The sequence below is a fragment of the Colletotrichum godetiae genome (assembly GCF_030913485.1).
Source record: "Colletotrichum godetiae strain CBS 193.32 chromosome Unknown BDP55scaffold_28, whole genome shotgun sequence".
NCBI classification, from domain to species: Eukaryota; Fungi; Ascomycota; class Sordariomycetes; order Glomerellales; family Glomerellaceae; genus Colletotrichum; species Colletotrichum godetiae.
This window is the reverse complement of record NW_026851276.1, coordinates 463-15,913: the sequence shown is the minus strand read 5'-3', so window position 1 is coordinate 15,913 and position 15,451 is coordinate 463. Positions and strand designations below refer to the sequence as shown.

General features: G+C 53.5%; 3 protein-coding genes across 3 annotated transcripts; 2 read left to right on the top strand and 1 right to left on the bottom strand.

Moving 5' to 3' along the window:
• Positions 1-6,762: 6,762 nt before the first annotated feature.
• BDP55DRAFT_555343 (eukaryotic and archaeal DNA primase small subunit) lies at positions 6,763-8,424 on the top strand (the record flags this gene model as incomplete). The annotated part of the gene is made up of 4 exons (XM_060569479.1): positions 6,763-6,983; positions 7,034-7,228; positions 7,296-7,742; positions 7,797-8,424. 4 exons carry the CDS (start codon positions 6,763-6,765, stop codon positions 8,422-8,424), a joined length of 1,491 nt encoding a protein of 496 aa, XP_060427852.1.
• Positions 8,425-8,631: 207 nt separating this feature from the next.
• Positions 8,632-9,429, bottom strand: BDP55DRAFT_523209 (guanine-N(1)--methyltransferase; the record flags this gene model as incomplete). Its single annotated transcript, XM_060567787.1, has 1 exon — positions 8,632-9,429. A coding segment is annotated over one exon (798 nt), but the record flags the coding sequence as incomplete, so codon positions are not given.
• A 1,141-nt stretch (positions 9,430-10,570) lies between these two features.
• Positions 10,571-14,090, top strand: BDP55DRAFT_613027 (muts domain V). The gene is made up of 3 exons (XM_060571219.1): positions 10,571-10,791; positions 10,849-10,980; positions 11,042-14,090. Exons 1-3 carry the CDS (start codon positions 10,768-10,770, stop codon positions 13,652-13,654), a joined length of 2,769 nt encoding a protein of 922 aa, XP_060427850.1. The 5' UTR covers positions 10,571-10,767; the 3' UTR covers positions 13,655-14,090.
• The last annotated feature ends 1,361 nt before the right edge of the window (positions 14,091-15,451 follow it).

Here is a 15,451-nt window from a genome sequence, read left to right as displayed (position 1 = left end):
ACCTGTCAGGACTTCCCTGGTTCGACTAGCCGACAAAGCTCGAGCTAATAGGCGACATGCAGCCCAGACAAGCCAGATTCCGACACTCAATCTTCTCGATAGATCAAAATCATCGGAGCTAAGAGCACGTCTAGAGTCACTCGTCCCAACTTGCAAGGCACCCTACGCGCGCCTTACGTAGACGATATGCACTCACAGAGCTTGTCAGTGCACATTGCAAAGTCATCAGGTCAAGGTTTGGCTTGACCTGCTGGCTGGTCCCTGGATACGGAGTCTGCAACCTACCTTAACTACGCGGGGAACTAACTTTCACGGTTGACCACGCGCTGACAATTCGTTAATAGGGGAATGGCACCTTAGCTCTGAACTGCTGCTCTGGGAGTCTGGACTGGACCCTTGCTCTGTGTCGTGTTGACCTGAAAACACCTCGCGTCCTGACTCTCCAACTCCTGGTCTGAACCCACACAGCGATCCAGATGAGTAGCGTGCGAAAGACACTCGCTCGCACGCACACACACGGTGGTCGTCCCTCACCACTACGAATAGGGAGTCCAAGACAATGAGAAACTCGGGTTATCCGGCGGCGGGTGCCATTTGGCGCCCCAAAAGCAATTCCGGCGGACAAACAACCACCAAGTTGCGTGCCACGCAGCGCGATGGCTTCTTCTCAAAGACCCTGTCGGCCTGAAAACCTCGTGCTCGAGCAAGCCACCTTTTTCTGCCAGCCGAAAAGACGGACTGGCATCCGGAAATTCAGTAGCCAATAGAACACGACCGGCTGTCTCCGCGACACATGATTCCTCTTGCGCTGTGTTCCATCTGAGAGCAACGAGAGCAAAGACAGTCGCAGAAATTATCTTGTCTCGCCGAGTCTTGGGATGCATGCCATCTCAACTCTGGGCGGTAAAGGGTCCTTTCTGTAATAGTGCGGGGAGAGACGGAGCAACGGCCTGGGAGAACATCTCGGACAAAGACAAACCTGGAATGAAGACCCTTCATACTGTGCTCCAAGTCAACAGTTATTGTCCGCCAATCGAGTGGATGCCAGTGTGACGGGCGGTGGATTTGGTAACCTGACCGGCCTGCTGCACCACCCGCCCAGCCATCCTGAGGACCAAGACAGCAACGATCCGCGATGGCTGCCTCCAGATTGGCCAGCCTTGAATAACTGGATCTGCTCAAGATGTCCCAAACGGGCCTCTGAGTGTTGCCGCGCTGCCACCGTCTAACGAGCAAACCAGGCTGCCTAGACAAGAGGTCCTACACTCCGCTGGCCCATTTCGGCCAATACTTCTACCTGAAGACGGCGCGCTTTCGCCCGTCTACGGATACATGGGGCAGTTCAGAGATCACAGCATTACACAGACACACGATAAAGAGATATCAGAGTGACTTTGCGAACTGCAAATCAATGACGATAGAAACTGATACACAAAGCTGTGTTTTACACTTTCGAGCCTGTCCCCTTCAATTTCTCGACAGTGCAACCCAGACTGCCCAGCTTGAAGCGCATCTCGCTGATCCCAATCTATCGTCCGGGGTAACCTTTCTCTGCTTTCTAGAAGGCATTGCGTAAATGGCGTCGCAACGCAAGCGTGCTTCATCAGAGCGTGCAACATAGGGCAGACCAGAGAGCACTGATAGCAGCCGAAACCCAGCCATTTGGAACCGCGCTTCGGTTTGAACCGACTAATAAGCTCCCTCGCCCAAGGAAGCTTACATGCTGCCTGTACGGATAGTTCAGACGGACACACGGCATCGTGCTGTCCCAACCGTACCTTACGCTGCGTTCCCCTCTATCCGGGCCATGCAAGGGGTCTCAGCGAAGGACATGTCGGCCGATTGGACCGCCCAGTCCCCGGAATACTCCAGCGTACGGACACAATTAGTTGAGTTGGCTCAGCGGTCCCAGGCCGATTCCGAAACGGACAGCATTCCATCCGGCGCCAAGATCGGCAAACCAAGAAGTTGGACGGAGCCACGGCGTCGCCAAGGGTTCAACGTTGCCAAACGGACAACTAGGATGCTGTCAAAGCATGCGGCCGGCGGAGGTGACGCAGCTCGCGCCGAACTTACCCTTCTCAGGTTGCCAACTAAAATTAAAGTACACGAAGCTTTCAAGCAACCTTGAAGCCATCATCATCACCATCATCATCATGGATGTCCGAGCGGTAACATGGCCAAACATGGCACACTTGCTGATGGAGGCTGAAGTTAGCAGACAACTCCAAGCCGGCCTGTCCCATCGAGAGAGCGACGCTAGCTCCATTATGACGCAACTGAGGGGACGCTGCCAGTTCTGCACGGGTCACACCATCCACACCGTGACCTTGGCGCCCAGGACCAGGATCCATGAGATCTCCCGACCGATGGGAGAGGGAAAATGATGAGGCGGGACGGTAAGATTTTTCACAGCGTCAGGTGAGGGAGGGCACCGTCGAACCCCTTGGCCCAGTCCACTGTCCGCCAAAGCTGCCGGGGGGGGGGTAATCCCAATTGGCGAAACCAGGCGGATTTCTACCACAACGAACGGTGGAAACCACAAAGTCGTGTCCAGAGGACCAGCAGCACGTTTTGACGGCACGACGGCTGCCCGCTTCACCGCAAATACCTACTCCATTCGTACACTGTGCAGCCAACCACAGAGTCTAACATTTCCCGGCTGCCTCTCACTCTTGCCGTCCGGTACCGTGCCTTTGGCTGAAGGGTCTCAGACGGAGCAGTGCGAGCTTGAGACCCTCCTCTCCTTGTCGCACGTCTCCATTTGCTGGATACCTGCGGCGGGGGGTAACGAGCAGGGGATCGACATTGGCGTTTCCGAAAACACTTCACACCCGCCGGATCCGAAGTCGAACACACACTCGAACACCCGTTACACCCGCCTTATCAGCTGTTTGGCGATCGCGTCTCGAGGCGCAGAGAGCCGCTGGAGCGGTCAGCCTCCAACCGCATTCGACGTTTCTGAAGACATATTCGCTACTAAACCGAAGTCACAAGCAACGTTCCTCTAATAACGACTCGCAAATCCAATCTTTTCCAATGAAGCGATGCTACAAGGTGAGACGGCCTCAGGACATTCAAGATGGGGTTAGACCCATCTTATCAGATTACCTTTCCTCGTCTTCGTCCTAAACTGAGTCAATTCTTGAGCAAGAAGCCACTTAGGCACTGGGGCTCAGACAATCTGTTTCTCGAGAAACCGGACGGCACCTGCTGGACACGTCCCCTTCAAGGACCATCAAGCGGCCCTCTCCGGATTGTTGATCTGAATCCCGCTCCAGTTGATCATCCCATCCGCCAGATCCAAGTGCCTGGGACGAGATCCAATGAGGCCATTTCGCCGAGCCCTAAGAGTGCAGGGAGATTGGGTTCGAAGACGTCGTGGCCGAGCATTCCACGGCGGAGGGGGCCAGGCGCCGAGACAGAATGTCTCGAACTAAAGGGCGGGCGAATGCCCGGCTCCACGTTGCTTATGGCTTTGCTCCCGTCCTGCCCGCCGGATGTAGCGCCGTGGGACCAACAGCTGCCGAGCATGGCCTCTCCCTTGGACTTTTTCTAGCCCTACCGTGTGGCATGTGTGGCATATATCGCCCGGGTGGAAAGCCTGCCAATCATTTTTTACTCGGCATCCAAATCGGCATGTTTTTTTCGAGGCAGCGATTGACTGAACAACTTGAATACCTACTGAAGACCCTTTATTTGATTCCACATCACTAGCATGAAGGCGAGGTTCGGACATCGTACCAAAATCTACCATTGAACAATCGCCAGCTGAATTGCGTATTCTTCCTGCTTCTATCAACGTGACACAAGAAGACCATTATGAACCCTTGACCAGATCCGTCCTGGAGGACATAACGAGTTTTGGGTGTCCTCATTCCATTGTGGCCTGGCGGGACTCTGCAAACCTAAGTAGCCAGTGAGGCTCAACTTCGGGCGAGATACCGTTCCAAGGGCTGAATCTACCATAGAGTTGAACCTATTGGTTGTTTGGTACTGTCTTTGCAGGCTTTACTCTCTGATGGGCGCAGCCTGTCAAGTCACCTCGTCGCCGGAGAGCTAACTAGCTGCTTCCTATAGGTATAGAGCAACGGCGTGGGACATCTGATGCCTAGAGACGTGCCAACGAGGTTATCGTCATTCGAGGGTGAGTTTTATCCGGCATGGAATGCATGCAGCAGAAACCAAGAGCCTGCAGTTTTGCCGAGTAGATGGTATCATGCTCAGAGTTAAGATTGTATCAATGCATTGGTTTTCACTTCATCATAACCTCTGCTGGACCTTGGTGCTGAGGACGTTGGAGTGGCCACTTTCTACGGTATCGATGGCTTTACGCTGGTACGCGAATGGCAATGATTTCTAGGCGAAAGCGTTAGTCGCATCCCCCAGGTAAGGTAGGCTTGCAAGGACAGATCATAATCGCGAGTCCCCTTAATCAGAGAAGCCAGCGGCTCACCAATTTTGGTCACATCTAGTAGGATATGCAGCAGGTCAGCTTACGGTAACCGAGGTTTTGGGACAGTTCTACGTCAAACTTCTATAGGGACGGGTAAAGCTCGGTGAAGCAATCCTTGCAGGAGTCACTTGAACACCGGAACTGACCACGATCGCTTTTGACCTCCCTTCCCCTTTGGCTTACGGTATCCAATGGATGCCGGTCTTCAATATGGAATACGAGCTTGAATAGCTGGGCTCCACTGGCGTTTCTACTTTGTCATTTCCCCGATCATGTATGAACAAAGTTCTTCTGGGCGTTCGTTCGAGGCCGCAGGTCGAGGGCAAACGATTTTGCCCTTGGTGCTACCTTGATACCAATGGCTTAGAGCACAATTATGTGAGCTCTACCGACATACTTCCCATTGCTAAGGCCCCTATCTCGCAATTCCCGTGTCTCTTCACGAAAGGATGGCAGCGGTAGGAACCCGTCCTGGCAAAGACGCAACGGCTGCTGCTCTTCTAAATGATGCTTCCGTGATATCCATCAACCCATTTCATTGAAAGTTGCACGTTTCCCCTGAGCGACCCCTCTGGTAACAAAGTAATCGCCCCTTTCCCCGGCGTCTGCATTACCCTTGGTAACATCCCCGACTAGGCTCAACGAAACTCGGTCATCTGTAGGCCCAGGTCACGGTACACCTTTAGTCCATGCAATGATACACCACGGGAACCATGGAGACCGGAGTAAAGACCTTGTTTTCATGCAATCTACTCATAGTCTTTGGACACCAGTACTAGGTCTGCTCCCCTGTGTGACGTACACTTGCAAAGAGATTCCACCGCTCATCCAGAGAGGGAGTTCTGGGCAAATACTTGGTGTTGGGGCCACCATTGAAGCCTTTCATGGCTTTGTAACGATTTACTATGATGATGCTACCAATGAGGTCCGCGGACGAGTGAGGCACTTCGGAATACATTGTGGAACAGGAGAAATTGCCTGATAGGCTCCTCGTATAATTCGTCAAGGGCCTTTATTCCTCATTCGATCTAGTTCTTTTAATGTAGGGAAGCAGTTGATCGTGAAATGCGGTTGCTTGCTTGCTGAAGTCTTGTAAATCGACTGTAAGGTCGCAGATATGCATCAATACCGTCAATACTGACGGGGCTGTGGAAACCGACATCAAATCGGCTTGTTCAGAGCTAAGAGGCTCACATGAGAAGGACAAGGGGGTCAAATCTAGTGAAATGGGCCAGAGACCGGAACACGAAAGCGTTGTCATTGATACGCAAGCACGGGAGCTTAGAGAATCGGAATCAGGAAGGAAGATCTGACCTTGTCAACGCCTTTGTTTTCTGACGCCCTTGGGAGGTGCTGATGATGCAAAGAAAGGCAGGCGCCTTCAGGCAGGTATACTTGAGTGATCAAACGGTCATTCCCAGTTGACCTTATATATATCTCCACAACGCCGTTCCTGTCACTAGCACCCACTCCCGAGTGTTCAATACCTCAGCATGGAGCATTTGGCCGAGTGGTATCGACTCTGACGCAGAGTCGATATAAAACAAATACTTCAATGACTCCCGTGCTGGGACGAGGGGCGCGCTGTTCGAATCCGGACAGGGGCGTGAACTATGAGGCCAGTATCCCCCCTCCCCTCCTTCCTTTCTTTTTATTTATTTATTTTGCCTATTTGAATCTCACCACTCACCTTTTTGTGGCACCCTTTCTATGATCTGACGGTTGAGGTTGGATTGGATGTTGGCAGGGGTTACGCATATCCGTGAGATGAGATAAATCGTGGACGACTTTGCGCGGGCGAGAATGATGCATGTTCTCCTTGCCCGTGCTTCAAGACTGGGCCTAGTGAACTGCGTCTCAATGATGCCATGACGATCAAGTATCCGGCAACACCAAGGCCTTAACTTATTTTTGATCGAAAGGATGTGGCCAGGAGCGAAAGCAGATTTTGTTCAATAATATAAATATTGGCATCGACCAGGCAAGACAGAGCAGTAGACTAGCCATTGTACAACAGAGGGAAGGAGGGACATGAAGTTGGGTTTAGTCCGCTAATGACTAAGCCACTTAACAGGCCATCCCAGCTCTTTACGCGAGAAAACGCGTCTCCTGGCGCGCCCCTGTTAACCAACGCCCACCCGCAAAGTTGCCCCGGCAAATTGCCCACCAAGACGTAGTGACCGTTACTGCCAGAGCAGTCCACGAGGTTGTCACTTTCAACCACCCTCACCGATATAGCAATGCCTCACTCCGTTTCGCCAGAAGCACACTCACCTCCCAACACAACCGCGATGACTGACGACACAATGGCCGAGTCCACCGTCCCCGGAAATGTCACCCAGGCAACGGATGGCGATGTAGCGATGGAGGAGGCCGAGGCGCCTGCGACGGCCACTGAAGAGAAGACTGAGGTCAAGCTGGACGACTTGTTTGCAGACGCCGATTCGGACGACGAGTTTCCCAGCTCAAGGCCACAAGACGCGCCCTCATCGAGTCCCGATGGGGTCCTTACCCCCCCTTCTCCAACGTGGGTTGCCCGACATGGAATGGAGGGGCAATTGCTAATCACTGGCGCAGAGATGTCGCAGACCTCAAGGCATCAGACCCCGAGGTGATGCGCAGTTTTTACCAGCGCTTATTTCCCTGGAGATACCTCTTCCAATGGCTGAATCACAGCCCATCACCGACGAACGACTTTGGTCACAGAGAATTTGCTTTCACGCTGCAGAACGACGCATACCTACGATACCAGTCCTTTGCGAGCCATGATCTGTAAGTTGAAGACCATTTTTCCACTCCTCCTGCTGGGTAGTACACACCGACTAACCCCACGCCTCAGCCTCCGAAAGGACGTCCTCCGTCTCATGCCCTCCCGTTTCGAAATCGGCCCCGTCTACACCACGAACCCGCGCGACCGCAAGACCCTACGCAACGCCAGCGCATTTAAGCCCCTCGCCAAGGAGCTGTGCTTCGATATCGACTTGACAGATTACGACGACATCAGAACGTGCTGCGACAAGGCGAACATCTGCAACAAGTGCTGGCAGTTCATAACGATGGCGATCAAGGTCGTCGACGTTGCGCTGCGGGACGACTTTGGGTTCAAGCACATTATGTGGGTGTACTCAGGACGGAGAGGTGCCCACGCGTGGGTGTGCGACAAGAAGGCGCGGACAATGGGCGATCAGATGCGTAGGTCTATCGCGGGGTACTTGGAGGTTCTCAAGGGTGGCGCGCAGAGCGGGAAGAAGGTCAACCTGTGGCGGCCACTGCACCCTCACGTTTCGTAAGTGAAATCTGAATGTTGGGCACGGCCAGTGACTTACTAACATGGCCGCAGACGGAGTTTGGAAACTCTCAAATCCCACTTTCAAGAAGACGTCCTCGAGGCCCAAGACCCCTGGGCCTCCAACGAGCGCGCGGAGCGGCTGCTTCAACTTCTCCCGGATAGGGACCTCAACGAGTCCCTCCGCAAAAAGTGGGACGCGGCGCCCGGTCGGTCATCCATTGCCAAGTGGGCCGACATCGACACCGTGGCCAAGAGCGGCGCGAGCAAGAAGCTCGACGCGAAGGCGCTGCTCGAGGCCAAGCAGGACATTGTGCTCGAGTACACGTACCCGCGCCTCGATATCGAGGTCAGCAAGAAGCTGAACCATTTGCTCAAGTCGCCCTTCGTCGTCCACCCAGGCACCGGCAGGGTGTGCGTGCCGATCGACACCAAGAAGCTCGAAGCCTTTGACCCGCTGGCCGTGCCGACGGTACAGAGCCTGCTGGCGGAGATTGATGCGTGGAAGGGCGGTGACGAGGACGCCGAGGGCGGGTCGCAGCAGAAGAGCGTGCAGGATTGGGAGAAGACGAGCTTGAAGCCGTACGTGGAACAGTTCCGGTCGTTTGTTATTGGCTTGATGAAGGATGAGAGGGACGTCAAAGTCAAGAGGGAAAGGGAGGAAGATAGCATGGAATTTTGAAAGCAAATCGACACGACTTTTGTATGATGAGGGCCTCTGGTTAACTGGGTTGGTGTTTGTGGTCTCTTTTGTCCTTTTGATTCCAAACAACAAAGGGGGTATTCTACTACTTTTCTTTTTATCGCCTGCCATGCCTGGCTATGATGTACTCACTTCGTCCTTAACGTTCTCCTGAACTGCCTCTGTTGACTCAGGCGCCGCCACGGTCTCCGTGATGGTCTGCTTCTCATCCACATCCTCGTCATTCTCTTCATCAAGCCTGCTATCCTCAATATCGTCGCCCTCCCCTTCACCTTGAGCCCCCGGCGTCCCACTGGCACTACCCGCGCCCTCCTCCTTCAGCTTCGCCTCCTTGCGCTTGGGGATGATTTTGAGGAACGCCTCGGCCCAGCTGCCCGTCTCGAGCCAGTTGAGCATAATCTCCACAACGTGATTCGTCGCAAGGACCCTCCGGCTCGACAGGTTCATGTACTCCCCAATAGGCAACTTGGCCGTCCGGATGCCCATCTCGCGCGCACGGCGGTGGCACAGGCCCTTTTCCCTGTTCCTGTCGACGAGGCCGCCAATCACGTAGCTCGTATTGGGCTCGAGGCGGTCGAGGGTGTTTACCGAGTCGGAGGAGAGGTAGACAATGTTCTTCAGCTCGTCCGCGGGTTCGGGTTCGGGGTCAGGGTTCGGCGAGTCGTGAATGATGTCTCTAAACACGGCGGGTTTCTTCGCCGGTGTGCCATCTTCCTCTGTGGGGTTCAGCACGTCAATGATCTTGCCGCCACGGGGGCCCCGCATCAGCTCGTCCGCATCCTTGGCCGCCGCGACAAAGTCGCCCTCGACGAGCTTCACGCCCTTCCAGTGCACGTGCTGGCTACCCAACGTCCCCTCGAACCGCTCCTTGAGCTGGCCCCCGTACGAGCTGACGTACAGGTGCGCGCGGTACCGCGACTGGCGGTTGTCCGAGTACGACCGCGTGATCTGGCTTGCGAGCGAGACCTGCTCCTTTTCGAGCATGTACTTTTCAAACGCGCAGTCGAGGATCAGGGTGATGGGCACCTGCGTAGGCGGCACGCGCGGGATCTTGCGCCGCGGCGGGATGGTGACGGTGGACGGGTCGATGCCTTTTGCTTCGGCTTCTGCCACGGCGGCGGCGAGCTCTTCGCGGCGGGCGACTTGTCTGTCGTGGCGCTTGTCTTTGCGTTTGCGTTTGCGGTCCTCGCGGCCGTCTTCCCAGGCGGCTTTGCGCTTCATTTTGCGGAGCTGGTTCTTTGAGATTTTGGGTTCTTCGGAGGCGCCCTCTCCCTCTGCGGCTGGACCGGCGGATTCCACGTCGGCTTCCTCGCCTTCCTTTTCCTCGGCGGCTTGCGCTTCTCCTTCTACGTTGGCCGTGGTGGTCGATGGTGCTGGTGCTGCTGCTGCGACATCGCCATTGGCGATCGAGGATGCGACGGCGGCGATTTCTGGAGCGGTTCCGGAAATCTCGAGGCCCTTGTCTGGCAGATTGACGGGTTCTGCTGCGGGTGTGTCCATGGTTGCGGTGGCCGAGCTGGACGTCGATGCAGAGTTTAGGTAGCGAAGTGGGGGACTTTTGCGAAATTTTGGCGATGACCACCTGCGATGGTCGTTGCGCTGCTGGCGCGCGGAAAGGTTGGAGAAAGACGCTAAGCTATTTGGGGCGTAATGCGGGGCAGTCGTTGGAGCTGTCCAGCAGCAGCGCTCCCTTGCAGCGGCGCCGGCGCGACGGAGAACTCGCGTTCTGAGCTGCAGTGATCTGAGCAGCATTAACGCCGGATTGGTTAGGCCAAAAGGATGAGGAGATAATCCTATGAGACTGTAGTATTCCTGGTAAGATGTGAGATTAAATGCCGGAAAATACTGGATGCTTGCTGTCGACGGTGCCAAAGTCTTGATGCATGAAGTACCGACTTCGAGGTATAGCTATTTGCCTTGAATGGCGGTTTGGCGTGAAAGTGAGCAAGCTTCCGAAGACTGTCTACTCTGGACCCATGGGTTTGAGGTCTTCAATCGTAGGCAAGCTCACAGGATGGCATTCATGGTTTCAGCATCTTCGTGATGGCAAGCTGTGGTAGTGCGAATGCACTGTTAGCACCGGCAGATTGAGAGCGGTCAGAACTTTTGGCGCCAAATCTATACTAGCGCCGTCGCGTCGCGACTTTCTGCCACATAGATTTCCAGACGCGCCTCACTGGGAAACCACTTAAACTTTCCTCGCTCTGGAGAAGCACCACACATTGGGTATCACGCACTGATTTCACTTCCCGAACTGTCCAACTCGACTTTGCTTTCCGTAATTTCGCTCACTATTCGATTCCTTCCGATACCCTCCTCAAAATGTCTTCCCGGCCGGAATTAAAGGTTTGTTCCCCGATTAATGGCGACCCCAAACGCAATGCTAATACGTCACTGCGATAGGTCGACGATGAACACGGTTTCATTCGCTTCTTCAAGTCCCTCCCGGCTGTCCATGAGGATACAGTACGCATATTCGACCGAGGCGACTGGTACACATCACATGGCGAAGATGCCAACTTCATCGCCCGCACAGTACGTCTTGGCCTCCACATTACCTCTGCACTACAAGGAAATGCAGACTGACCTTTCCTAGGTATACAAGACTACGTCCGTCGTAAGGACACTCGGCCGAGATGAGAAGACGGGGCTCGCCTCAGTGACAATGACTGTCACGGTATTTCGACAATTCCTCCGAGAAGCACTGTTCAAGCTGGGCAAGAGAATTGAGATATGGGAGAGCACCGGCGGCCGCATGAACTGGAAGGTTGTCAAGCAGGCTTCGCCTGGCAACCTGCAAGATGTGGAGGAGGATCTGGGTGGCCAGATTGAGGCAGCCCCAATGATGCTTGCTGTCAAGATCTCGACAAAGGCCTCCGAGGCTCGGAGTGTGGGTGTCTGCTTCGCCGATGCCAGTGTGCGAGAGCTAGGTGTCAGCGAGTTCCTTGACAACGACCTCTTCTCCAACTTCGAGGCCCTCCTTATCCAGCTCGGCGTCAGAGAGTGTCTTGTCCAGACAGACAAGGCCGATAAGAACAAGGATCCCGATCTGGCGAAGCTCAAGCAGATCATCGTCAACTGCGGCGTAGCCGTCTCAGAGCGGTCTGCTGGCGAATTCGGCACCAAGGATATCGAGCAGGACTTGGCACGTCTTTTGAAGGACGAACGCGCCACCACTCTCCTCCCACAAACTGATCTCAAGTTGGCCATGGGCTCAGCTGCGGCGCTTATCAAGTACCTCGGCGTTCTCCATGATTCGTCAAACTTTGGACAGTACCAGTTGTACCAGCATGATCTCTCACAGTTCATGAAGCTGGACGCAGCGGCACTCAAGGCTCTCAACTTGATGCCTGGTGCCCGCGACGGTGCCAAGTCTATGAGTCTGTACGGTCTGTTGAACCACTGCAAGACACCTGTCGGTAGTAGATTGCTGTCGCAGTGGCTCAAGCAACCCCTCATGAACAAGGAGGAGATCGAGAAGCGCCAACAACTTGTCGAGGCATTTGTCAACGATACTGAGCTCCGACAGACTATGCAAGAGGAGCACCTTCGCTCAGTCCCGGATTTATACCGCCTCGCCAAGTGTTTCCAGAGGGGCAAGGCAAATCTCGAGGACGTTGTTCGTGCGTATCAGGTTATCATCCGTCTGCCCGGCTTCTTGGGGACCCTGGAGGGTGTCATGGACGAAGCCTACAGAGATCCTCTGGATGAAGCCTACACAAACCCTCTCCGCGAGCTTTCCAATAGTCTTGCAAAGCTCTCGGAGATGGTGGAAACCACGGTCGACTTGGATGCGCTCGACAACCATGAGTATATCATCAAGCCAGAGTTTGACGACAGCCTGCGGATCATCAGGAAGAAGCTGGACAAGCTCAAGAGGGACATCGACCAGCAGTTCTCGGATGCCGCTCGCGACTTGAAGCAGGAAGTCGGCAAGAAGATCTTTCTCGAGAACCACAAGGTCCACGGATACTGCATGAGACTTACAAGACAAGAAGCCGGTGCGATCCGCAACAAGTCGGGTTACCAGGAATGCTCAACCCAGAAGAATGGTGTCTACTTTACAACGAAGACCTTACAGAGTCTCCGTCGCGAGTTTGACCAGCTCTCGCAGAACTACAACAGAACCCAGAGCAGTTTGGTCAACGAGGTCGTAGGCGTAGCCGCGTCATACTGCCCAGTCTTGGAGAGACTCGCTGGTGTCCTGGCGCACTTGGACGTCATCGTTTCCCTCGCACATTGCTCCGTCCATGCACCTTCGGAATACGTTCGACCCAAGATTCACAAGCGGGGCGAAGGCCAGACGATATTAAAGGAGGCTCGTCACCCATGTCTGGAAATGCAAGACGACGTCCAATTCATCACGAATGATGTCTCCTTGACGCGCGACAAGTCTTCATTCCTCATCATCACTGGCCCTAACATGGGCGGAAAGTCAACATACATCCGCCAGATCGGCGTCATCGCCCTCATGGCCCAGATTGGCTGCTTCGTCCCCTGCAGCGAGGCCGAGCTGACCATCTTCGACTCCATCCTGGCGCGTGTTGGCGCCAGCGACTCCCAACTCAAGGGCGTGTCCACCTTCATGGCGGAAATGCTCGAGACGGCCAATATTCTCAAGTCGGCCACGGCCGAGTCGCTCATCATCATTGACGAGCTCGGTCGCGGCACATCAACGTACGACGGCTTCGGTCTCGCGTGGGCTATTTCGGAACACATTGTTAAGGAGATTGGCTGCTTCGCCATGTTCGCGACGCATTTCCACGAACTGACGGCCCTGGCGGACGACCACCCGCAGGTCCACAATTTGCACGTCACCGCGCACATTGGCGGTAGCGGCGGCGGCGAGAACAGCAAGCGCGAGGTGACGTTGCTGTACAAGGTTGACGACGGCGTGTGCGACCAGAGCTTCGGCATTCACGTGGCGGAGCTGGTCCGGTTCCCTGACAAGGTTGTGCGAATGGCGAAGCGCAAGGCCGATGAGCTGGAGGACTTTACGTCCAAGCACGAGGACCTGGGGCTCAAGTATAGCAAGACGGATATCGAGGAGGGTAGCGCGCTGCTCAAGGAGGTGCTGCTTAAGTGGAAGGAGGAGGTTGCCGCCGGACAGATGAGTAAGGAGGAAATGGTGTCCAAGCTCAAGGGGCTCGTCACGGCGGACGAGAAGCTGCTTGCGAACCCCTTTTTCCAGTCTGTCAAGACTTTGTGAGAATGGTTCCTATGATGGCTGCTTTGGTTTGACAAGTTTGCGCAAGGCGTTGGGGTCTAGGTCACTGATGTACAATATTATGGTCCAAATGCTAGCTGCTGAAGATGGGTTTCATTGAGGACGATAGAACTACATTGGAAGATGTGTAGAAAAACAGCGGGTTTCTAACGTGACGATGTTACAGTGCCAACATGGGGCGGAGTGCATCTAGAGAGTTGAACGTATTAGAACCTTGTGTAGCATATTCGACGAGCGGTATATGTAGCCGTGTGGAAGAGGAAACGAATCAGACAAATGATAGAACGGTAAAAGTTTTGAATCACAAAAAAATTCATAAACAGCCTCTGAAGCTGAATATCATCATAGTAACCGGATGGGGATGACAGAAAGGGAGGTGCGAGCTGAAAACGTACCATGGACGCAGAGTTGCACATCGTCGTGGAACTGCTGCAGATAAGCATCAATGACAAAGGACGTTCATCATGATGGAGATGCAGGAAACACTGCTGATAAGATCTGGCAGCGAAGGTCAGCCATCTGTACTAAGAGTGAGTACTGCGTCCGCAAGTAAGAAAAGTTAAAGGGTTGCAAGAGGTGTCAGAAAGTGATAGAACGGTGATGTTTCGAACCATGTTGATTGTAATCATGAACAACCTCTGAAGCTGAGTATCGTCATGGAAGTTGGTGGGTTGAAGGGGTGAATGTTGTTTGGTGGGAGTGGCGTGACTTACCATTCGAGGAAGAGCCAAAGCAGTCACTGGATCTGTCCTCTTACAGAGCAGTAGAGGTGTCTTGAGAGAGGGAAGTCAGCACAAGATTCTTGAGAAACATTGCTTGTGAATAGTGTGCGAATCAGGATATAATCAGGAATAAAGATAGAACGGTGTAAAGTTTGAATCATTGCGTATTCATAAACAGCCTCTGAAGCTGAGTCTCATCATTTAATGAGGGGTTGGTTGGGTGATGCGGGTGACATGAAGGATACTTACCAGAAATTACACCAAATGCTCGTCATCTACGAGAGTATCTCAGCCAGGATAGTATTTACACCCGCGGGGTTCAATGTCCGGGTATTGAGAGCTATCTGTCTAGTGGTCAGTTGGTGCCGGATCCAGACAAATGCCTAAGGCGAAGAATCTGAGACGTGAGGAAGATCAGAAAATGATAGAACGGTGATGGGTCGAATCATGAAATAATTCATAAACAGCCTCTGAAGCTAGTGATTCATCAAGTGAGGGAAGCGAGTAACGAGAGAGAGATCACAGAACTTACCAAACTCCGCGATAAGAACCCTCGTGGCTGTCGATCTTTCGTGACCTGTGCTACAACGAGAGTCTATTCATGGGATCTAGGGCATTGCGCTCTGGTGCCTTGATCTGAAAAGTGAAGAGTCTTCAGGGGTACTTGATGGCACGTCAAGCTTCCATCCGTGGCTTGTGTTCCTTGCTTTTCTATTGCATCTCGAGAAACTTTTTGCAAGTTTCTAGCAATCGAGTGCCTAGGCATCACTGTCAGTACGGGTTGACAGACCAACAAGAATGCAATATTAATGAGGAAAATTGAAGTGTAGTCAGACAAATGATAGAACGGTGATGGGTCTAATCATGAAGATCATAAACAGCCTCTGAAGCCAGTGTATCATCATACAGGAAATGTGAAATGAAATCAAAAGAGAGACTTACTCCGATAACGTTAAGTTGATCTTTGTCCATATTTGATAGTGTGCTGGCTAAAACGATGTCAGTATCCGTAGAAAGCGACCAAATGCAAAGAATCGTCAAGTCAATTCGTGAGTCA